We start from the raw sequence: 25726 nt of genomic DNA on the forward strand, positions 1-25726 counted from the left end.
GAAATGACCGCGGAGAAGCCCTCGGACGTTGGCGCGCCAGGTACATATAGTCTGCGGCCGCGGGCACGGCTCCAGTTCACCACCGGCAATGGAGGGTGAAGCTTTGAAAAAATATTATTTACAATGGCTTCTGAATATGTTCTCAATAGATAAGCCTTTGGAGCGAAATGGTTTTCTGGTATAGTCTGTTCCTCGATGGTCGCCGTTTATTCTTCTTTTGACGAATTCTACCTCATGGTTTGCCTTTTTCGTTTGGAAATGGTGCGTCATTACGTGCGGAAAACGGAGAGACAAAACTTATCCACGAAAATTATGAAACAAACTGTTTAATCGGTTGTTAATAAAGCGATGACCCACGAAAAAGCATCGAAACAATTTGTCGACACTTAAAAATGAAAAAGAACAATCCTCTTCTAACAACTGACAAAACCTGTGGAAAACATGTTTCTTTTCAATAAGGAGCAAGAGTTAGAACTTGTCAGATATCTTAATGATCTGCAAAAGCGACGTTTTGGTATGACTACGAAAGAACTGCGCAGATTAGCGATTTAACTCGCAGAACGGATGGTCGTACTCGTTCCACAACGAAACGAAAATGGCTGGAGAAATTGGGTCCTTGGATTTCTGGCTCGCCATCCTGATTTAAGTTCCAGGTAGCGGTGCAAGCAGTGGGCTCATAACTTGTGTGCTGACATAGGTACTGAAGACGATGTAGCCCAGTTTCCTTGTTAGATGTGTCATCGAAACTAAATAAATAAATAAATAATAAACAACCGAGTACATTCTGCCCCGTGCAGTTACTTAGGTTATTGATATAGTAAAGGAAATATACTATCTTCATTTGCAAATTTTATTACAAAAATGTTTGGTTGAAGGGGTCCTAATTTTTCTAAAAATTTTGCTCTTTCACTGAAACCCTCAAACTTTGCTGCAAACATTAGGTGTTCCGTTCCGCCCCGGTCTCCCCTATACAAAAACATTTGTTTTTATTTCAGTACCAATTGAGGTTTGTAATTTAATTTGTTCAACATTGTACACAAGAGATGAAACATGTTTATGCGTGTTGGTACATAGCTCGACACACGTCGAAACAATAGTCCACTTTTCGCCACGTTTTCGTAAGCATGACAGGTAAACCTGTGGCGTAGACGCATTGGCTCAAATCTACCAGAGTCTGAACCCTCGTTCTGTAAACAACTGATATCGAGATAGGTGTGCCCTTTTACTGGGAGATGTACGCCATGCGACTCAGCGAAGTTCATGAGCTGATGAGGATCACATCTTGGAGACTGTCTTTATCGATTGGGTATTTACCCACCAACATAAAAGTCACGTTCTTTGATTGTAAGGATTTTTTGTGAATGCCTCTGGCCCGGACACCCTGTATGTTGACGGCACGTGTTATTTCATAGACTCAGTAAAAGATTAAAGATAACCAAACGACTGTTGAGACGAAGTACTGACCCATTACTGTCGCCCGTACCACCCGCGAATGAGTAGAGGGGACGGTTCTTGTATGCCATACACAGTCAGTCACGCCGTAACAGTTCCTTCCAGACCACAGGAGTAGATGTAGGCCTGTAAAGCTAGCATACATGATAAATGGCATGTCGTGTAGGTTTACTAATCTCTACAGCATGGACCTCCTATTGTATCCTAAGTGCGCCGGTAGCTTTCTGCGGTAGGTGGTCCTTCCCGGAACTACCCTAATGAGGGCAGGTTGAGCCCCTTGTCGGCCGGGGTGAGCTGGGGTAGCGCCAGACAGCGGGCGACGGCCAGTGACCAGCCGCCAGCTCTTTAGTGGGGCGCGCAGCGACACGCCGTGGCCAGGCGGCTGTGGTGGGGGGACCGGCTGACGCGCAGACTCGTGCTTCAGTTGCCAGGCGACCGCCGCGCCGCGAGGATGTGTCGCTTGTTGCTCCCGCCAGCGCTGTCGTGGCTCGTGCCGCTGCCCCTGCTGCTGGTGAGTTGCGCAGCGTACGCTTCCAAGTTTCTGTCACCAAACCGCCCTCAAACTTGATGATTCGCTTTCGTTATCGAGAAAGCTGTAAAACTTTTTGCAGCCAGTTTCATTGATATTTACAGCGAAGTGTTTATGTTTCCGACGGGATGTTTTGTGGCGTATCATTAAGTGACCGCCCACTTTTTCCATAATGTTGACATTCTTCCTTTAAACACTCGTGGATTCGTGAGCTATAAAACGTTTATGAGTTTCTTTTCTCTTAAGTGTTCACTAAAAGTTGATTGGTCTTCACATGCACTACTTAATAAAGCTATATGAAATCGACTTTTCATAGTTTAAACATCATTCCGAAGGAAGTATAAAGAAATATTTGAGCTGTTGTCAAGAAGCTTGTTAGGAAGGAAAAAATTGAGCGTATTGAAGAGTAAAGTCACGTACCTGTTAAGAGTACTAACGCTTCTTTTGGTAGAACACTTGAGTCGTTATGTAAAATAGGGGATGTAAGCGTCCGAACTATTGGTGGCTAACGTGTAAACCGCTTTCTAAGAAATGCTGTAATAAATAATTAACATTCATTGTCTTGTTTGTGCCACACGTAACTAAACGGTCAGGCATAAACTCCAAAACTTTATTTACAATTTTGACGTAACGGAAGTGTCACACGAGTTTTAAAGCGCTCTTGGAAATTTTAGATGGAGGGTAAACATTAAGTAATGGGTGCAAATAGGAGAGGGCAGTGGCTGGCGAAGGGAGACATACTTGGAGAGCTCTTCAATTTCGTATTAAATGCCCTGAAACGAAACTCTACGTAGTGATGTAAGTAAACAACGTCGTCACTCTTTCACGACGAAGGTGAACGTGAATAACATGCGGAGCATTTAATAGTGTCAAACCAGTTATTAAAGATAGTTATTTACGGATAAATGGAGAGTGAAACAAATGTAAACGTCGTTATCTGTAAAATGAAATGTGAATTACAGAAAATTATATTTTGAAGGTAACTGTACGCATTTACGTTCTCTGTAATAAATTACACATTTTTTGTTTTTGCGCGTACTGTCACACGCCTGTCTCGCTTACGGCGTGTTCATTCCTGGTTTAAACAACTCGACACCCGAGAGGCATTAACGACTTCTTAAAATTAGTGTTAAGGTTGCAGGTGTTTAATTCCCAGATTGGTAACTGATGTTTACATTTCAGTTGTTTCCTTGTATGGCGTTAGGAAAACATAAACAGGTATCAGCGCTGACGTTCATCGCGAGGCGAAACTGGTGTCCGGAAGAACAGCGGTCCGTTTTCGAACTACATCCTTCATTCCTTGTTACTTCGTATACATTTCCCTAAGAGAATATGAATGCAGGTAGTGAAAGATAGTAACTAGTAGCCCATTTCAATTCTCCAAATCCAGAAATGGCTACGCCTCTTCATCCAAACATCACATGGTGGAGTCCTGCCCACATCGCAATGGACAAATTGTACTAATTTACTGTGACAGTCTTGCAGCCAGTGTGATATGACTGGTTACATAGGTCCACAACTTTTGATCAAGTGCTGTTGTAGCTTATATAAGTTTGTAATAGCTGGTAGCAATTATCATGGAGTAATTCTTCGGAAAATGTTTTTTGAAAAATGCAACTGATATTTCGTTGCATGCGTATTACGCGAATGTGGGCATAACGCTCTGAACATCGTGTTGAAGCTAGTAACTACGTGGTTGTGAAGATAACGTGCAAAAAATCGCTTCTGAAATATTGGTGTTGGTGTGAACTTCTTGCCGTACGTCTTTACCAAATTACAGTCTGTAATTGTTTTTTGTAATGCCTGTAATTGTATTTTGTAATTATAATCAATATGCAAAAGAATTTCCTGTGATGGCGAAAAATCACGGGCGGCAACGAGAATCACATGTTAGCTTCGTTATTCGCCAAGTCCACGGTACTGTGGATTAAGCTATACACTGGGTGTTTCCGAGCAAACACCTGTAGATATCGAATTTCTTTCATCTTCGAGATGTTCTTAAAGTTCAAGTGACAACTAAAGCCTCGTGATTAGGTTTTATTTTTGTTGCCCGTGTAGATTTCCGCGATATTAAGTCCACAGTTACCCAGAGGTAGCGCAGCGTCTGCTGCACTGTATTTTCATTCGGAAGACACACTTCTTCAGATCGTCGTCTGTACATCGGGAGTTAAGTTTTCAGTAATCTCATTCTGAATGTAGGTGGACGTCTGACAGTGGCTCCAACAAACGGCTGCATCCTTTTTTCCTTTGTAACCAAGTTACTCGTAATGTAGTGCTCTTGATGACCTAGAGGCACAGAGGATCTTCAATTTTCAGAGTTAATTCTGAAAAATACAGTCAGCTCTTAGAGAAGCGGTGACACACACAAGTGAACAACAAATCTGATCAGTAATTATAAGGTATTTTGGTGGATTGCGCAGGTAAAAAATCAGGTTTTAATATAAAATTGTCCACCTTTACAAGTCATACTGTACAGCTTTTACACACCCAAAAATTGGTAGGGGTGAAGGCCCCGCAAAATACTGAAAGAAATCTTGAGTTCAGTCAGGGATCGAACATTAAACGTGTAGTTTCGTAATGCAATATTTGCTGAAACACTAGGACACAATTTTTGTGTAAGATGTAATAATAATTTGGTTGATGCCATTGTAAAGCATCATAATCTTTGTTTCCAACTGACTGTTGGAACAATAAAATTCTAAATTGAAAATTTTTCTCAGTCACTAATTACAGACATTGGCAGCTAAAAATCAAATATAGAAGAGAAATGAGAGAAATGGAATGAGAGTAGATGAGCAAGCACTGTAAATGATCATAAAATTATTCCGACAAACTGGAGCTACGACGTCTCTACAGAGCAGGCATACTCTCTCCTTCGGGGTGACAAACGATTCAAGGCATTACGTTATCCCCATAATGATAACACGTGATCGCACGAAATCTTGATTGTAACGTCACAAATAAACACAATGAGGTGCCACAATGGCTGGTAAACGGGACTCTTATTTGGGTTCACTTCTCCGTTCGGCCATTCTAATTTAGGTTTCCCATGATTTCCCTAAACAGATTAAGGGAGTGCCGGGAGGTTTCCCTTGATGAGGACACGACCGACTTTTTCCCCGTCATTCTCTCAACCCGATGTTGTGCTCTTTCTTTAATGACTTCATCGGGGACGGGATATAGTACCTGATCATCCATCTTTTCGTACAGACACCACATATAGCCAGTTTTTCAGGGTGAAATCCTCGGTCACCTTGACACAGGTTGGACGTGGACGGTCTCGGCTATGTTTAGTGTGCCACACTGACGTTTGAAGGCTTTGTGCACGTACCAGTTGTGTGTCGCGTTCACTGCTGTTCATTACGAGCATTTAAATTGCAAAATCCACTGCAGAAAGATTGTACAAAAACAAACGAAGGAATGCTATCTTCAGTTTAATCCCGCAACAGTTCGCAGAATGTTTTCGTCATTCATCCCTCTGGAGGCATAGTGATGTCCGGCATGACGAGAGGATGTACATTGAATGAGATCATTTCAGTAGTGGTGTAGTACTAGTAGTAGTAGTAGCAGCTCGGTGATGGGAAGACAGTGCTGTATGAACGTACCGATCTTATAACTACTTTGATGTTCGGAGGTACAGATATGAGGTACTGAAACTTCATGCGCCGGTTTTTGTGGGCGCAGTCCGTCCAGACTTTGTTCATGATGTTAGTCTGCATCGAGTTGATCCGGTTGATGACTTTCTCTCATGTGAAGATATTTGTCCCCAATGACTGGGCAGATACATCTCCGGATCGTAATCTTGTAGAGTATGTTCAGAATACATAGTGTTTCCAGTTTCAGAGCTTTGATAGTTACGTATTTTGAACATTATTTGTACCAAATATCTAACCGTTAAGCTTAGTTTAGCTCTTCCTCTTCAGGAAGTTTTTACTCCTTGTATATGCTAAATGTTTAGACACTAGAATATTTGAATTATTGTGCATTTTGTCTTACTTTCATCTTCTGAAATTATTAACCGAATGTGAATACAACACGGTGATAAGGTGCCAGGACTGTTGATATGCCTTGACGGATCAAAGAGTGAGAACAAAAATTTAAAAAATAGTGAAATTGATAGGCCTAGTTTCTTATGGAGCTCCCTTGTCTACTTGTCTTGGTTGTCAGTAGATCTCCCACTTTTACACTACCGAAGGATACGTAAAAAGGTGGAAACGGTGTAAAATGTCTGTGATCACATAATGCTAAAGTTAAAAGTTATTCTGTTACAAGCAAGATAGCTTATTTTCAGATTGTTCAGCAAGGTTACCGGACATAAAATGACAACGTTAAGGCAGCCACTTTGAGTCCATAATTGAAATCTGTGAAATCGGTTTATAATATAAGTTTGCATATATAAAGTAAAACTCTCGCGTTCAATTTAATTACAAAATTGACTGAATACGCTTACGTTGTTTCTCACTTGTAGCGGCCTTGTTGCTGACATTGTTTTTAACTTTAAATAGCAGACTGGTACTGCTGTAGATCCGTTTTGCACAGCAGTTGGTATCTACCTCCCCCCCCCCCCCCTGCCCCTCAGTTATCCATCAGAGCCGCCATACAAAACAGGTTACACAATGGAGGAATTCCTATTAGGCTTTTCAGCTTGTGATATTGTATGCAACAAAAACTTACATGCGCAACTTCCAACTATCTTTTTCTATAAATACCTGTCAGCAACAGCGTATCTGGACGGTCACTGGCTGCGTTACCTCCTGTAGTTAAATGACATTATTAGCTTGAGGTCGGGCTGTTCCTGATGTCTAGGAAGCTTGAGTGATCATTATGCTTAACGAGACACGGTCGCCGAGCTCCAGGTTTCCTTTAACAGTTGCACCCAAAATATCTAATGTAATTCTCTCTCTTCCAGTCTCATGCAGCTTACCGTTGATTCGAGGAACAGCGGTTAACAAAAGGTAGAAATGATGCCGGCTATACTTCGTATTATGTACAGAATAAAACAGTAAATTTATTCCTCAGATTAGATTTTATGAAATTTTTGTACGTGTAGTACCAACCAACGCACTTTTTGTGTGGACTCTTGTGAATGACACTGGCGTGCAGTCACTCATATAGGTGACGAACGCTGTCTCGAAATTCGTTAATGCACACCTGTTCGATCTGTTTGTGTAGCCCTGTAAGAGATTTTGGTGGAGGAGTCACTCGAGTCACTTGTCGTCCTTTCATGTCCCACATCTGCTTCCCTCCTGCGGGCCCAGGGGTTAGAATAGGCCTGAGGTATTGCTGCTGTCGTAAGAGGTGACTAAAAGGAGCCTCACACCTTTCGGCCATTATGTGATGGTTCGCTGTAGGGTTTCACCTCTATTTCTCAAAATTTTCCCGAAGGGCACCTTACATGGTGCATCGTGTCCATCGTGCATTGAGATCTTTAGCCCACTTTCTCATCATGGCATTGAAGTCCTGCTCATCCTCTATCTCTTGAGCGAGGACACCTTCCTGGGTGCATTTCCTCCACCCACTATGAAATGTAGTTTTCAGCAGCTACGAGGACCATGGAATTCTTTGCACCTCATCCAGCACGGTAGCCAGTCCATTGTGGTGGGGCTGCCATGTACCCTGTTGGTTGTAGCCTCTTGACTACACAGGGATTGCTCTGTTGATGCATGCGCCGTTAACTCTCCACATATGCCAAGGAGTAACTCACCCTGGGCCATCCTGTCTGGTGGCCTTTGCTGCAGCTGGGTGGCACCCGTGGGGAGGGCCCCTGGTCAGAGTGGGTGGCATCAGGGCATATGATGCACGATGAAGCGTACCACATCATCACTTGCTGGTGATCAAACGCCAGCAGTCTAAGTGTTCAAAGTCTCAGTACAATGCAAGGAAGTATGAACCTAAATCATTCCCCTCCCTGGCCACACCATGGGAGGAATGCCAGGCTAAGGATGGCAGCGAACCTTACTGGCCCCAGTACCTTGTGTGTACGATGGAGACTCCTTTGTCATCATGAAGCCCCAGTTTCTTGTAGAGCATTTAGAGGACAAGTTTGGGGAGGTGGAGGGCTTGTCCAAATTGCGGTCAGGGTCAGTCTTGATAAAAATGGCATCCTCTACCCAGTCATGGGCATTACTCGCTTGTGGCAAGCTGGGGGATGTTTCCAATACCATCATGCCTCATAAGATCTGAAATATGGTCCAGGGTATTACATTTCACAGGAGCCTTTTTTCGCAGTCTGACGACGAGCTGCACGCCTACTTACAGTGACGAGTTCATTTCGTCCAGCGTGTTCATAGAGGTCCAAGGGATAACCAGGTTGTCACCAGTGCCTTCATCTTGGCCTTCGAAGGTGTGACACATTAACGGAGAAGGTCAAGGTGATGGAATACCGGTGTGATTTCAAGCCATATATCCCTCCCCCGATGCGGTGCTTTAAGTGCTCGAAATTCGTCATATGTCTTCCTGCTGTACTTCCAGCATCGCATGTCGAGATTTTGGACATCCATTCCATCCCAATACTCCATGTGCCTGCCTCCCATCTGTGTCAACTGTGGAGAGCATCACTCCCCTTGCTCACCAGACTGCAGGATTTTACAGCGAGAAAACTCTGGACTGATTGACCTACACTGAGGCCAAGAGGAAATTTGAGCATCTACATCCTGTTTTCTGAATTGCCCTCCAGGAAACCTGGTTCCTGGCAATGTGGACCCCTGCCCTTCATGGCTGTGGGAGATATTGCAAGAACCATAGCGAATATAATAGTGTCAGTTGGGGTTTGCATTTATGTTCTGAACTTGGGATGTAGTGAACCTATGCCCCTTCAAACTCCTCTTGAAGCTGCGGCTATCAGGATACGGACGATGCAGGAAATAACTATCTGCAACGTATACCTCCCTCTAGATGGTGTGGTACACCTGAACGTTTTGGCTAAACTGATTGATCAACTCCCTAAACATTTCCTCCTTTTGGGATATTTTAACGCCCATAACGCCTTGTAAGGTAGCACCATGCTTACTGGCCATGGTAAAGATGTCGAAAATTTACTGTCCGAAATCGACGTCTGCCTCTTAAATACTGGGGCCGCCACATATTTCAGTGTGGCTCTTGTTAGTTACTCGGCCATTTATTTATCAATTTGCAGCCCAAGACTCCTCCCATCTATCCACTGGAGAGCACATGACAACCTGTGTGGTAGTAACCACTTCCCCATCTTCCTCTCACTCCCCCAGCGTCATGCTCACGGACTCCTACCCAGACGGCCTTTAAACAAGGCAGACTGGGTAGCCTTCACCTCTGCAGTCACTACTGAATCTCCCCCACACGGCTACATCGATGTGGTGGTTGAGCAGGTGACTACAACGATCGTTTCTGTGGCGGAAAACGCGACCCATCGTTCTTTAGTGTGCCCCCGGCGTGTGTCCCTGTCATTAACATCAATTGCGTGTCGTCTAACGACACAAACGCGATTGCAGAGCACTATGCTCGAACCTTTGCGTCGGAGAAATACCCCCCAGCCTTGCTCACCCTCAAACGGCTCGTTCGCTACATGCCACAGTGGACCCTATAACGACCCATTTACAGAATGGGAGCTCCTCAGTGCCCTTGCACATTGCCCTGACACAGCTCCTGGGCCAGATCAGACCCACGGTCAGATGATTAAACCTCTCTCATCTGACTGCAAGCGACATCTCCTCTTCATATTCAACTGGGCGTGGTGCGATGGTGTCTTTCCATCGCAATGGCGGGACAGCACCATTATTCCGGTGCTTAAACCCGGTAAAAATCCGTTTGATGTGGATAGCTATCGGCCCATCAGCCTCACCAACGTTCTTTGTGAGCTGCTGGAACGTATGGTCTGTCAGCGGTTGGGTTGTGTCCTGGATTCACGTGGCCTACTGGCTCCATGTCAGGGCGGCTTCCGCCAGAGTCGCTCTACCACCGATAATCTTGTGTTCCTCGAGTCTGCCATCCGAACAGCCTTTTCCAGACGCCAACACCTGGTTGCCATGTTTCTTGATTTACGAAAAGCGTATGGCACGACCTGGCGACATCGTATCCTTGCCACATTATACGAGTGGGGTCTCTTGGGCCTGCCCCCGATTTTTATCTAAAATTTCCTGTCGCTACGTACTTTTCGTGTCCAAGTTGGTGCCTCCCTTAGTTTGCCCCATATGCAGTAGAATGGGGTCCAGCAGGGCTCCGTATTGAGTGTATCTCTATTTTTAGTGGCCATTAATGTTGTATCAGCAGCTGTAGGGTCATCCGTCTCACTGTATCTGTGTGCAGACGACTTCTGCATTTAATACTGCTCCACCAGTACTGGTGTTGCTGAGCGGAGCCTACATGGAGCCATCCACAAGGCGCATACATGGGCTCTAGCCCACTGTTTCCACGTTTCGGGCGCAAAGTCGTGTGTTATGTACTTCTGTCGGCACCGTACCGTTCATCAGGAACCAGAACTCTACCTTAATGACGATCCACTCACTGTAGTGGAGACATACCGATTCTTAGGGCTGCTTTTCGAAGCCCGATTGACTTGGCTTCCTCACCTCCGTCAGCTTAAGCGGAAGTGTTGGCAGCACCTCAATGCCATCCTTTGGTAACGAACATCCAGGTGTCCATCTCTGCCCTGGAACGGTCCAGTCGTTCAGTGGTGTTTGTGTGGACTCCAGGACACGTCGGAACTCAAGTCACCGAACTTGCTGACAGGCTGGCCAGACAGGCAATGCGGAAACCGCTCCTGGAGATGGACATCTCTGAAACTGACCTGCTTTCTGTCTTACGCCGCAAGGTTTTTTGGCTTTGGGAGATGGAGTGGCATAACAGTATGCAAAACAAACTGCGTGTCATTAAGGAGACTGCGAATGTGTGGAAGTCTTCCCTGCGGGCTTCCCGCAGGGAATCAGTTGTTCTTTGTCGACTCCACCTTGGCCATATGTGGCTCACACGTTTACCTCCTTCGTCGCGAGGTCCCACCTCAGTGTCGCTGTGGCTCCCGAATGACAGTCGTCCACCTCTTCCTGGACTGCCCACTTTTAGCCGCTCTGCGGCGGACTTTTAACTGTCTCAGCATCCTATCTTCGGCGTTGGGCGACAATGCCGCCACAGCAGCGTTAGTTTTACGTTTTATTCGTGAGGATGGGTTTTATCATTTGATCTGAGTTCTAGCGCATGTCCTTTGTCCCTCTGTGTGGAGGTTTTAATGTGTTGCAGAGTGGCTGCCTTCTCCTTTTTTATTCTCATGGTCAGCCAGCCATGGTAATCTGCTTTCTTGTTTTGAATCTCTTCTCCCTGTTTCTTGCGTCTCCCTGTGGTTTTCTTGTCCTAGTTTGTCCATTGTAGTGTTTGTTGTCCTTTTATCGTTCTTCTGGTTCTTCCTTTCTCCTGTTATTGTGCCATACTTCTTCGTTTTCTTCTTTCTCTTGGGTAATTGTTATACTGGGAACAAGGGACCGATGACCTCGCAGTTCAGTCACTACTCGCCCCCCCCCCCCCCCCCCCCCCCACACACACTAAACCTACCAACCAACCCATGTGTGCTCGATTGGAGAGCTGGCCAGGGAAGCTGCTGCACGTCTTGCAGAGCTCATAGAGTTTCACAGGAAGTGTGTGGGCGAGCATTATACTGTTAGAACAGCACATCACTTTCTGTTGTGAGTACAGTAGAAAACTCTTCTAACAACATTCTGCACGTATCTAGCATTGGTCAGCGTTCCCTCTACAAACACTTAAGATGAACCAGAGTAGTAGCATGTAGCACCCCTGGCTATAAGGCTGAGATGGGACCAGTATGTCTCGGGCGAATGCACTGTTGGGGACAGCGCTCACCAGGTCTACGTCGTATCCGCAAATGGCTACCACTTGCATGAGGGCAGAATCTGCTATCATTGCCGAAGACTGTGCCATTGCATGCTCCAAGGATCCTTTGACAGCGCTAGACGAGGCATGCACACAGATGCTCTAACGTGGGTATACGACGATCTAGAGTTGTGCTTTCCCGTAGACTCGCTACTAGTAACCGGGCTGCAACGATTCGTGTTGACACTCGTGGCGTTACATTTGTTCGTATCTGCAATGTTGAAACTGTACTGTCTGCCGCTGCTGTCCTTATTATAAGACGATCTTGACTGGCGTATCTATGTCGCGTGGAAGTCCAGAACATTGCCTTTTAGTGTAAGGCTGCTCACATGTACACTGTTGCCAGGATCGCTGTACAACTGACTTGCCATATCCAACTTGTGCCGCATTTCTTCGAGAGAATCATCTCACCCTTCGAAAGAACTCAATTTGACCTCCCCAAAACCCGCTAAGTTGGCTGTAAGGACTCATGACTGCGTATCAGTTGCGTGCTGCCTGCTTGTTCTACACTTGTGCACCACGCTGAGTGGCATGGGCATTTATGTTTAAAGGATACATGCAGATAGCGCTCTGGCATTTACTCCACTACGCCATCTGCTGGCGGAAGACGTGGAAACCATTATCAGTTCATGAACTAACCTCCCAAGTGGCATATTTTGTTTTAGTATCAAACTCGACATCGTCTTTCAAGATGTTGTATTTGTTTTTCCACCAGTATATTTAGCACTGGCTGAGTTAAATGTATTCTAGAGGGATTAATGCTGTAGCTGAATTCATTCCGATTAATGTTTTGGAATGTTTTGCCGACAGTACTTCGGTCAAGACTAGTTAGGTCATATGCTAAGCAGTATGCCAGTGGAGATCCTATTAACACACATCTCACCCAAAAGTTCGCAAATCCTGTATTTAACGTGGCGCACGCCATTGTAATAGTAGTGTCTTTCAAGACTAAGCTACTGACATCTTTTTACTTAATGCTGACACATTTCTATTAACACCTGTTCACGTCTACACACTTTCATCATGTCTGAAACTACTGTAAATTTACCTTTACAAATCCGTAAATAGGCTCCGATTTCTCCCATACCACTATTCGTCTTCTCAGTTTGTATACAACTACCCCTCTCTATCATCAAGTCCAAACATTGCCGTTACCTCTACCATTACTCCACTTTTATGGAACTTTCTTCATTGCCATACCACACCGTTCACTGAAAAAGGGAGCTTAAAATCAGGAATTATCATTGTGCTGTGCGCACAGCCATCACCTGAGAATTCATCGTGGAGCTACTGACGATGAAAGCAGTGTCCAAACAACCAAGAGAAAACAGCTCTAGTGTAGACCACAACTACGAATCATTTTGCATCCGCTGATCCAAAAATAAAGTAAGTAATAAATCATTGATTGCACAGCCCAAATTCAGCTGTTGTGGAGATAAATTTCTGATTCTTGTGCTGAATATTGAAATTAACCTTGTTGTGCGAGAGAGAGAGAGAGAGAGAGAGAGAGAGAGAGAGAGAGAGAGAGAGGGAGGGCGGGCGGGCGGGCGGGCAAGCGAGCGCTGTTTTAATTACGCGGTGTAACCATAACTCGGAAAGTTAAAGTGCAAGTTAGCACTTTTAATGTTCAGTACTGGGTTTTATAAGTCGAATAAAGGCAAGATCTAAAAGTTTCCCAAGCGAACTTTTGAGAAAGTTCGGAAGCTAGGAGATGAGGTACTGAGCGAAGTAAAGCTCAGAACGAGCTCATTCGGTGGCATTTTTTGGTCGGCACGGTAGCTCAGCATGTTCGGTCAGAGGGCTGGCTGCCCTCTGTGAAGGAAGAAAAAAAAAGTGAGTGTCGTACTCAATGTACAACTTCAGGGGGTGTCATGTGACGTCCTCATAAACCAAATGATGAGAACAATAACGAACAAAATTAGGAATAGACAGTCGGTAGAACACTTGCTCGCGAAAGGTATAGGTCCCGGCTTCGAGCCCCAATCCGGTACACTTTTTCGATCTGCCAGGAATTTTCATATCACCGCACACTTCGCTGCAGAGCGAAAAAGTCATTCTGAAAACGAAGTCTTGTTCTCACTGCAAGTTATGATGATACGTTTGAAGACGTAGACTCTTTGATATTTCATCCGTGACTAGACAGGTACCTCTGTCTCACTGTTGAGAATGTGAGGTACATTTTCATAACTCTTTTGTAATACAGTAACACAAGAACTGTAAATTGGGCGGTTCTAGAAAGGTGGAACAATGTTGAATAGCTACTAAAAGACCTTTTGGCATATTAGATGTATTGTTCACTTAGTGGACGTGTAAATAAGAGAACGCGCTTGAAAAGTAATGTTTCTGCATTTTGTATGTGAAAACTCTTAAAGCTTTTTTAATAAAATAAAATTTCTCAACATTCCACATAACTATTCTGCGTGTCTATGTATTTATTTCGCAACGTAGTCACCCTGGCAACGAACACATTCCTCCCAACAAGAGACCAGTTTGTTGATACAGTCAGTGTAAATTGTTTGACTTTGTTGACGGAGCCACAACCTCGCCTGTGCTTGCAAAGGTTCATCAGTCTTAAACTGAAGTCCTCAAAGGAGTTCTTTAAGTTCTGGAAACAGATGAAAATCGAATGGGGCCAAGTCGTTACTGTACGGAGGCTGATCGATGACAGTAGACTGAAGGCATCGGATTGTTGCAGATGTCACAGCGCTCGTGGGTGGTCTGTCATTGTCATGATGTGTGGACGAACTCCTCTAATTCGTGCTTTCTTTGTTGTCAGCGAAGAGAAAAAGTAAAGAGAATGATAGGCGTGACATTTACCACCTCACCCAATATTGAGAACAGAATGAATGATTCTGAGGTACTACTTTTCAACATGCCCTCCTAAATACAGGGTGAACATAAAGTCCGGGAACACTTTCAATATAATTTATTGTACAGGAACTAAACATCGTAGCCGGCCGAGGTGGCCGAGAGGTTCTAGGCACTTCAGTCCGGAACCGCGCTGCTGCTTCGGTCGCAGGTTCGAATCCTGCCTCGGGCATGAATGTGTGTGACGCCCTTAGGTTGGTTAGGTTTAAGTAGTTCTAAGTCTAGGGGACTAATGACCTCAGATTTTAAGTCCCATAGTGCTTAGAGCCATTTCATTAAACATCGTACGTATGTCATACATAATGCATTTTGAAGAGAAAATCTGAAGTTTTTTTTTTTAAATAGAAATTCGATATGTGAACCATGAGTTGATCCGGCAGACGTCAATACGGTAATAGAAATCTTGCGATAGCCGTCCCAGCATGACATCATCGACTGTGGTAGTCGCCTCCCGTATTCTCTTCCGGAGCTCTACTACATCACATGGTAGAAGGGGTACATACACCAGATCTTTAATGTGTCCCCACAGAAAAAATTCACACGGAGTGAGATTTGGTGATCTGGGAGGCCAGTTCATGAAACAGCTGTCCCCTTCTGTAGCACGGCCGACCCATCGAAGCGGCAGCTCCGTGTTCAGGTACCCACGAACTTCACGATGAAAATGAGGTGGAGCCCATCCTGCTGAAAGATGAACGGAGAGTCCGATTGAATTAGAGGCATCAGCCATTGCTGCAACATGTCCAAGTAGTAATATCCAGTGACAGTGCTCTCAGCCAAGACGAACGGCCAGTACAGTTTTCGATGTGACAAGTCACAAAAAACATTTACCTTTGGGGAATCACGTTCAAATTCAATGCATTCGTATGGATGCCTTTTTTTCTAGATTCGACAATTATGCCAGTTCACTTTCCCATTAGTGTGAGAAGTGGCTTCGTCGCTAAAAATTAAGCGATCAACAATGCCATCCCCATTATCATTTAATTGTTGCAACGGCGAACAAAACTCGAAACGCTTGTCTTCGTCGTCGTGATAGAGCTTCTGTACTAGCTCCAATTTGAATGGTTGTATAGATAGCTTCTGTCTCAGGACTTTCCACACTGTCATTGGAGCTATTTCGAGTTCACGGAATGCACGACGCACCGATTTCTTTGGACTTCTTATGAATGTCCCTCGTACGCGCTCCACACTCACTTCACTCACACTTGGCCGTCCGCTTCTCTTTGCCGGACACAAGCAACCCGTCGTAACGAATTTGTTGTGCCAGTGGCCTTCCTTGTTGGTGGCTTCTTATTGTACAAGGTTGTAAACATCCGCTGAACAGCTGTAGCACACTTGTTTTTGTCGAACTCCAACACACAGAAAACTCGCTCCACACCTGAACTCGCCATGTTTACGACTAGCGCTGACTTTCGGCAAAGTACCAAACTACGCTGTGGTGGTACACATGAAGAAAAAAAAAAAAAAAACTTTCGGGATTTCTCTTCAAAATGACGTATGTATGATATCTGTACAATGTTTGGTTCTTGTGCAATAAATAATTGAAAGTATTCCCGGACTTTGTGCACACGCTGTACAACTGCAGTGCTTAAGGACAAGGAAACCACATATAATTGTGAAGACGTTTTGCAAGAGGTAAGCGCTCCATGGTGTGATGTTCATGCGAAATGGAGTGCACTGTGTGTCATGTTCAGTAAATGCCATGATTGAAATTTGGATATTAATATACCGTCTAAATAAACTGTTCACCATCAAGAGCAACAAATGAAATTTCTAGTGGTGTGCTGTGCCGTCCCTCATCTGACGGCTGTTGTCATGACATGACGATCACACTACGTAATAACGTTTATTACACTAATTTACAAACCACCCTCAACTAGAGCACCACTTGTTTGTGAAAAATGTAACTGTTCTGAGAATTTTCATTACTAATCCTCTTGTTTTTGAATTACATCGTGTCTACATATCAATATTTTTTAAAAATTCTGTTTTGAAGGGTCGAATGCTTCGTAATTTTAAAATCTGTAGACAAGGGCAGCAACATAGTCACTCACAGTAAAATTACGGTTTAGAGTAGCCAGTCTAACAAAACAGTGTTTTAAAATATAATCTTCAGAATTTCGAACAGATAAATTTCAGTGAAATTTCATTGGAAATAGTGCGTTTATAGGGTCTAATGAAATATTTAAGGCTGAGCAAGAAGTTATTTCACTGATAGTTAAATGAGGCAAACAATTTGAAGCTTATTGCAAGGTTAATAATTAACCACTGGGAAATTATGTAAGAAAAATGTTACTTCAGTGAACTGAGCCGTAAAGTACACGTGTATCGTGCTTTTCACTACTTAAAAAGTAAACTTAGCGTTATACAGATGGACGCAGCATGTGGCGTGAATAAATGAAACATTTCTTAGTCAGTTTTTATGCTGGGACCGCCATAGCTGCGTCATAGATGATGCAAGGCGTTTGAGTTAATTGCTGCAGGGTCATTATAAAAAATCCTGTAACAGATTAGTTTTGTGGCATGCCTGAGGGCAGAATTTTATTGTAGCTGTTAAATTTTCATCAATCCGCTAGCGTATAGCCTTAATCAGTAGACGTAGTGATCAGGGAATGTTATGTTTACTTTTTCGCTGTATTTAAATTTGTTGGAGAAAAATGTGTTGGCCAATTGATTAATTCTATTGGCAAAGGTGCCTCCAACGTACGTTTGAATTCGATTTTCCGTGTTCATTAACAGGGAGAGCTGAAAAAAGTGGTTCAATCTCTCTTAGTAATAATCATTTTCTCTGTAATACATAAAAATGTTCTTTGTTGCTGGCCCCGTGTTTCTTATTGTTTGCGAACGAACTCTACCTTTCAAGTGTTTAAGCTGCCGTGCAGTTATGATTAGAGTACTTCAATTTGAGAGGCTTTAACGACGTGGGAAATAATGAATTGCACAGAAGGGAAAATAGCTTGCAACAGCGAACAAATCGGCTTGAGCTGGACAGTTTAAAGGAAAAAATGAAAAGGCTGAGGGGACAGAAAGGTGAAGAGGAATGGGAAGTGTCAGTGGTAAATAGGGGTCTCAGAAAGAGAACAAACATCTGGTGTTTCGTCATTAGCTGATATAGTTCCTTCTTTGAGGCATTACGATCGGTCTCCAGCAAATTACTCTGCAATACAGGTAAGCATTGTATTAGACTGACTTCTACAACTAGCTACTGTCTCAGAATTTTGATTTTTGGCGATGCTACTGCAGATGGTGTTCCCTACTCATGGCCTATATCGAAGTATGAAGGGAAAGGTAAGGCTGGAAGTGAGGGAGAACCTTCAAGGAGAGATCTGCTATTTACAAGAACAGCTCCATAGTGATTTTTGTAAGGGTAGCACCTTCTCTGTTCTAAACTCTGAGGCCAGATTCTCTGTATTACAGATAGCATAGTTAAACAATTTAAGCCTTTCTCTTGGGGTGATTAAAAATTGTAATAAATTTATGCACAAAAACAAACAAAATAACATAAGTTGCTTCTAATTTGTTTTCAGGAATCGTAGCTTGCAGACTGGTATTGTTTCAATATCATTTAAATATTGAAACGACTGTTGAATGAGGCTGGATGTAACATGCCTTAAACATCCGTCTACGATAGCTCATCTATAAAGAAAAGAGAAGTTGTTTATTACCTTGGAAACGGACACCATTGGAAAAATATTGATATTGTTACATTTTTCAATCACTGTCATTTTGAAGTTTGTGCTAACCAAGTAGGAATGGAATAATGCTAACATTCAGAACATAAAAAAATTCAGCTGGTAATATTGTGATATTCATGAAACAGTTTGGGGCTTTATTAAGTTATTTAGAACTTAAACAGAAATAAATAATTCATTAAGAGGAAATTCTCATTTAAATTTTCAATAGCATAGCACGCATACCCATACCCAAGCCCCTAGCCAGTTTATACGATGTTCTAACTGGCCAAACATTGTTTCTGGTCAAGGTTATGGGAATCAAATGATTCAAATGGTTCTAAGCACTAAGAGACTAAACATCTGAGGTCATCAGTCCCGTAGACTGAACTTCTTAAACCTAACCAAACTAAGGACATCACATACATCCATGCCCGAGGCAGGGTTCGAACCTGCGACCGTAGCAGCAGCGCGGTTCCGGACTGAAGCGCCTAGAACCGCTCGGCCACAGTGGCCGGCTTATGGGAATCGGCAGATCTGCTGTTAACATTTGTATAGGCACATTCACATTGAAGGATGATTGTGTAACTGACATAGTTAACTGTGTGTCGGATGTGTCGGATAATTACGCTCACTGCTTTCATTTACCATGTTGACTGCCTTGAGGGCGCCGGTGGGCATAACAGAGATTTACGCATGACGCCGCGTGCAAGCCAGAGGCCACACGCTCCATGCTGTTCAGTACTGTATATCTTTGGATGATGCCCAGAAAACGGCGTTCCTATCGTTGAACAGGATATTGTACATGATTTCCCATACACTGGCGTCAATTCAATCAAGAAATACAAATTAGTGGACAGTACTGAACTAAACGGAGTCGTCAGAAACGATCTGAAAAGCTTGTAAGGGTGTAGATTGAGTTAATAAATATCTGTAAAAAAATCAATACGTTGCACCGTTCCCGAGTCAATTAACATTTAAGTTAGCCAATTATGCCGCTGCGCGCAAATTCAAGCGGCCCGCCAGACACAATTAGTGTCTCATAGCGTAGATGATAGCACACTGGTCTGCTCAGCCTTTGGTTCGGGCTCGATCCTTACTACTGTCCAATGTCCAATTTTTGTATTGCTCCCATCTTCGGTTTTAGGAGGCCAAACGAAGAACATGTTTGGGGACACCGTCTCGAGAGGGCCTCTTGAATTTGTACGCAATAGCCTGATTGGCTAACTTCAGTGCTAATTAACTCGGAAACGGCGCAACGTATAGAATTTTTTTCTTAACAACTTTTTCTCAGCACAACCTAACCAGCGACACCCTTACAAGTTTCTCAGGCTGCTTCTGACCACACTGTATACCGCAATAAGCGTCGTGGAGCTGGCGGTTGGCGGACGCACGGCGTCAGTGTGAAAAACTGGTGTACCCGTCTGTTGCCTCGTGGCAGTCAGTATGTTAATGTTTTGATGTAAATAATAAGTGGACAACCAAAAGAATAATAAATGGAAAATCAGTTGAAAATTTCAAAAAGGATTTGGAAAACAGACAAGAGAAATATTTACCCAATGATTTTGATATAGGTCGAAAATAAAACCTGTTGTCACAGCCATAAGGTATTTTGCAAACTGTTCTCTTTAAAAATTAACATGTAGACGTAGATTAAACTCTTCTAAAACCATAGTTACAAGTGACGTCAGAGTATTGCTCAGAATTACATCAAGAGGTAATGAATCAACTTAGTCGTTATTGTAAAATTCTTATCAGTGTCGTGAGAAAAATAAAACGTATTTATGAATAAGCAGTATAAAAAGTATAACTAGAGTATATAAGTCCAGATTTCAATACAGACTATCAATTATAAGAGCTACATTCACGTTGACGAATTATATTATAGAATCAGTAAATGAAATACTATTACCACTTAGGTGCAGCTTTTTTCTGACTTAGCTACAACTTTGGATAATTATTTTTAATTCATTCTAATCACTCTGCTTCATCGCAAATGTAAATCAATTTTCACCATTTTCGACAAACGGTGACTACCTTCAAATACGTTTTATATTGAAAAATATATCCTACGTAGTTTACATTGCGTATTTGTCTCTATCTGTATTTTTCAATCGTAAAGCAGATGCGAAGATGGTCCTCAAAGACACAAATCGATTGTAAATTGACATGTGTCAGCGATCAAGCACAGGGATTAGACGGAATTAAAATCAAAGTTACCTGGGTCGCTGTTTCTTTTCACTGTGATGACGTCCGAGCTCATACAAACTGTTAATTGTGTTCATCGCGATATTCTAATTGCTATGTAAAATTATTATGGAATTCTCAACGAAGTAATTTTTTTCTTACCAGCATCATGGAAAGCAATGAAATAGTCGCATGTTCGTCACATAGCAATAAGCACATTGAATTTTCAAGCAAACGGTTATGTTATAAAACAATTTTGTTAGATTCTTTGTTGTTTCTAATAAACATTAATGTTCAACTTATCTCACAAGATGAACATTATATCCTCCTTACAGATTACACAAGGATAGGATTAAAACTAAATTTACTGCTCTTACTGAAAGGGCAGCGAATGAAATGTTGAAAACACCTAGAAATGGTACAAGGCAAATAGATTTTCATTAAATTTTGACAGTAAGCAGTCAGTGTAATAAACATTTCTCAAGGACTGCCGCAACTTGCACCTATATAATCTATTGACTGAGCTGAGCGACTGTCCTCCCACCGAGGAAGACAGTGGTTCAAGTCCCTCATCCGACAGTATAGATTTTGCTTGTCCGTGATTTCCCTTAGTCATGTACGACAGATGCCAGGATGGTTCCTTTAAAAAGAACAAGGACGAGTCTCTTCTCCATTCTTTCCCCGATACAAGCATGTGCGTCGTCTCTAATGTCGCGGCATTGAAAGGGCTTAATCCTGAAGTTCCTTCTCTTTTTTAATGCATCGAAACAATGAAATATAAAAAGTAGATAGTGTTCATTTGCACGAAATATAAATAATTGCTGGAATTGATAGTTACATTTTAAGTCTACATGATTAGAGACAGATGGTGTGAAAGTGAAGAAATTATTCAGCATATACCCATTCATCAATGATTTATGGAACACATTCTGTGGGATCTACACTTAACACACTTTCAGAATACAAGTATTGTTACTGGTATTACTTCTGGAACTTTTTGCTGAGACTTCTTGAAAGAAAATACGTGTTGTGAAAATTCTCTACATACGAACAACTAAAAGTGGTCTGCACCAACTACATACCTGCGAACCTATTAGCTCGGATTCGAGGAAGTAGCGAATGAAAGAATAAATCTTACCGAAGTTGAAAAGAATAACTTTACTTCGAAACAAAAAAGTACAATGACCAGAACAGTCAATCTGTTCGAAAGTGCGCATCTGTGAAATGAAAATGTGCTTCTGAGTAACACACAGTATCCTGTTCCTCCACCCCATATGCTTGGATACTCCTTGGACTGCTGTCCACAGGGTCGTCGAGACGTCGCTGCCCAAGGCTATTCCACGCCCAGGCTGCGACCCTCCTGAAATGGTCTGAAGTAGTCCAGTGCATGATGACGCTTCGTAAGACGACGTACTGAGAGTTTATTCTGTTTCAAGGCATTCTCAGTTGTGTTCACGTCAGCAGGTATTGCGAGCCATTCCATTCATTTGATTCCTACCTTTTGAAGGAATGACTTCACGAAGTCGACAGGGTGTGATCGTGCAGTGTCGAATCCATCACATAAATGTTGACAGTAGAGCTACGCACTAGCTGAAAGATCCTGTCCTGATACTGCATAGCCCTCAAATTAACTTCGTTGACGTTGAGTAACGTCAGACATCCGTACATAACAGTGGCCCAAAATATGACTGATCCGCTTCCCAGATGAATCGATCGGATTACATGCCAGACACGTGCGTTCATACCTCCCCGTTTCCCCTCTCGTCTACGACGTCAGCCATCGGACAAATTCTGGACTAGTCGGCGAAGAGAACACGACACCACTGATTCATTTTCTATTCCAAGTGTTTTCCTGCTAGTAATAGTCGTAATTTTCGCTTAGAGACCAAACTAATCGTATAGAAACGCTCACGTACTTTCTGGATTGACATAGCCTCACCGTTTTTGCAAAAAGGTAGAGCGAGTTTCCGTTGTTTCCTCGCAGGGGTGGCTAGAAAACACAATTTGTACATGGCATGGTGATGGTGACCGTGGACGATCAGTAACCGTAAGGTCTTCAGTGATTTGTGTCTCAGAATAGCAGCTGAATGTTCGAATGATGTCGCTGTGGTGTATGACAATTTGGCCGGAATCTTCCCACCATGACAACAATCATCGCTGTATACTGGGTGATATAAGGTGTAGTTTGAAGTTGAATTTTTTTAAAAAAGTATGCCGGTTATTACCACTCCACTGAAGTGTATCCTGATAAGAATTGTTAAAATAATGCCATTCATATCACCGCAGTAAAACACACTTCAAAACTGTCATTCAGTAATATTTTCAATAATAAAACGAACAACCGTCGTTGACCGAAAACTGTTCAGCTCCGTAGCCTATTCAATTCTCGGCTGACCTGCGTTGGTTCTTTGAAAGGACTTTCGTGCACATATAACATTTATGCATTTCACAAACGGATTGTGAAGATGACGTGCGTCGCTACAAGGTAATTAAAACGTAAGTACTTTAGCGTCGACAAACAGCAGTGATTCAGATGTCGACGGGTCCCTGAACTCTTCCAAAAAGACAAATTGAGATTTATAAACGTGGATTTAGAATTTAATTCGACGGCAAAGCTTTTCTCTGAATAACAGAGGCAGAATTATTAGCCCTTAAGTTCAGATTCATGAAGGAAAATACTGAGTCATCTATTGTTACATTGCCGAAGAGGTGTAGTTAACCCCATTGCATATAAAAAATGTTCCAAATCTAAATACTTAGGTAGGTCAATTTCGAGTGTCAAGCGAAGTAAAAGTAAAAACAAAGTGCAATGTTTGAAGATCGTTCAGTGAGGGAGGCTGTTGATCCTTTAACATCATTTACTGCATGGTCAGGCAAGGAAAGTTTATTGCTACTTTTTGCTAACTGTTATTTATATAATACCCCACCATATATCACAAGACTACATCTATATGGTGGTAATGAAGAGTAGATTATCAGGACGAGCAGTTACTTTTGAAATACTTCGGATGCAATATGGCGACGAATATACAGGGTGTACATAATGTCTGGGAACATTTACAATTATTTATTACACGAGAAGTAAACATTGTACATATGTCATATATATTTGCATTTTGAAGAGAAACTCTGAAAGCATTTTTTACAAACATTCGATATGCGAACCGGCAGACGTCAATACGGTAATCGAATTCTTGCGATAGCCGTCCGAGCATGGCATCCTGGAGCTCTGCTACATCACGTGGTAGAGGCGGTACATACACCAGATCTTTAATGTGTCTCCATGGAAAAGAGTCACGCGGAGTGCGATCTGGTGATAGGGGAGGCTGTTTCATGAATCAGCTTCCCTCCGCACCTGAACTCGCGTTTGCCACTAGCGCCGACTATCGGAAAATCACCAAACTACGCTGTGCGTGTGGCGGTATACATGAAAAAAAAACTTTCAGGGTTTCTTTTCAAAATGACATATGTACGATATCTGTACAATGTTTGATTCTTGTGCAATAAATAATTGAGCCGGTCGGGTGGCCGAGCGGTTCTAGGCGCTACTGTCTGGATTCGCGCGACCGCTACGGTCGCAGGTTCGAATCCTGCCTCGGGCATGGGTGTGTGTGATGTCCTTAGGTTAGTTAGGTTTAAGTAGTTCTAAGTTCTAGGGGACTGACGACCTCAGAAGTTAAGTCCCAGTGCTCAGAGCCGTTTGAACCAATAAATAATTGAACGTTTTTCTGAACTTTCTGCGCGCCCTGTATACACATTCGTTATTCTTATGTATCCATCTCATAGAAAGTAGATGAATATTGGACATAAAATGTTATATTTGATTCATTTGCTGTGATTATAAGAATAGCTTCAGTTTTTTCCCGTCTGAAGCACAACTCACCACAAGCATGCACTTAACTAGGTAAAGGTATGCGTTGTTTGAATGCTTATGGTACTGTTCACAGAGCATGGGGGCGCAAAGGACACGTATTCGGTAAGGCGGAAGTTCAAATCCGCTTCCGCACATCCAGATTTACCATTTCCGTGGTCTCCCCAAATAGCTTAAGTTCAATACCAGACATGTTCCTTTAAAAGTGACCTACCCCATGACCTTATCGTCAAGGACGCGCAAAACCCAAATCTTACTTCTTTATTGTGCTGCTCAGTAGCCTCTACCTAACCTCAACAATTGTAATTCCATCAGCCACAGAGCTTTTCGAACCGTGGCATTCTGCGGTTCGAATAGTTCCAAATTAACCGTGACTCTTCCCGATAGGCTATCTGATCAAAGGGTGGGTAAGGTAATGTTAAGGTAGACCACCATTTACACGTTTAAACCACTCAAATATCACAATTCCACGATACGTGTCAACACTGTGCGTTAAAGCTGTATCCTAAGAAGTATGCATGGACTGAAAAATATACGGAAACTGGTATCCGAAGCACATGGCAATAATTTTCTAATATTTGACGGGTGCAAGGAAATTTAAAATAAGAGTTGTTCAGTTGTGTGTACAGCTCCCCCTATCTACGATTCAACCTCAACACTCTGGATGATATTCATTTGTAGTTCGTTTCGCTCACTCAATGTGTGGAGTTCTGCAATGCAGCGAGATGTAGAATTAATACCTTCGTAGGTTCTACGTTTCGGGAGGGGTTTGAAATCGGTTACATGTATGGTCTTGCTGATGTTACAGTGACGCAGGATTGCTCAGTAGTGTTCAAGAAACAGAAGTGACGATAGCTGAATCACAACACATTCGCTGTAATTCACGGCTGTCACGCTGGAACAGGATCTCTAATCCTCCGAATCTTCGAACGATGGTGACCAAAAATCGCCCATGAAATGGAAGACCGTATTCTATTCTTGGTTGCCGACGACCATGGTAACAGTCAAAGATAACTCTCTGCGGAATTTATTGTAATTCTAACTGCCACAAGACGGATACTCGATGGACAGCTTCTTGATCCGCATCACCTTCAATATATGTAGGGTGTCATGTCTAAAAATGTTCCGCAACGGGTAAATTTTTGCTTGCAGTTCCACCAGTAATCAATCTTATGATTCACTGGCTCTACCGTGGCCTTTAGGTGAAGGAACTTCCAGGGCAGACGATATCGAAAAACTTCAACAGGAAGTGAAGCTTGCAGGAATCCAGAAGCTACGCTGTTTATCAGAAACATTGTT

The 25726-nt window shown here is 42.9% G+C and overlaps 1 protein-coding gene across 1 annotated transcript in view; it reads left to right on the forward strand.

Annotated features, from left to right (window-relative positions):
• The first annotated feature begins 1887 nt into the window (after positions 1-1887).
• The window catches only part of LOC124721645, a 504773-nt gene continuing 480934 nt past the window's right edge, over positions 1888-25726 (forward strand). Inside the window, exon 1 of the mRNA XM_047246708.1 lies at positions 1888-1963. Coding sequence (XP_047102664.1) covers positions 1904-1963 — 60 coding nt within the window. The 5' untranslated portion in view covers positions 1888-1903. The remainder of the gene's footprint in view (positions 1964-25726) is intronic.

The sequence above is a fragment of the Schistocerca piceifrons genome, chromosome X, assembly GCF_021461385.2.
Source record: "Schistocerca piceifrons isolate TAMUIC-IGC-003096 chromosome X, iqSchPice1.1, whole genome shotgun sequence".
NCBI classification, from domain to species: domain Eukaryota; kingdom Metazoa; phylum Arthropoda; class Insecta; order Orthoptera; family Acrididae; genus Schistocerca; species Schistocerca piceifrons.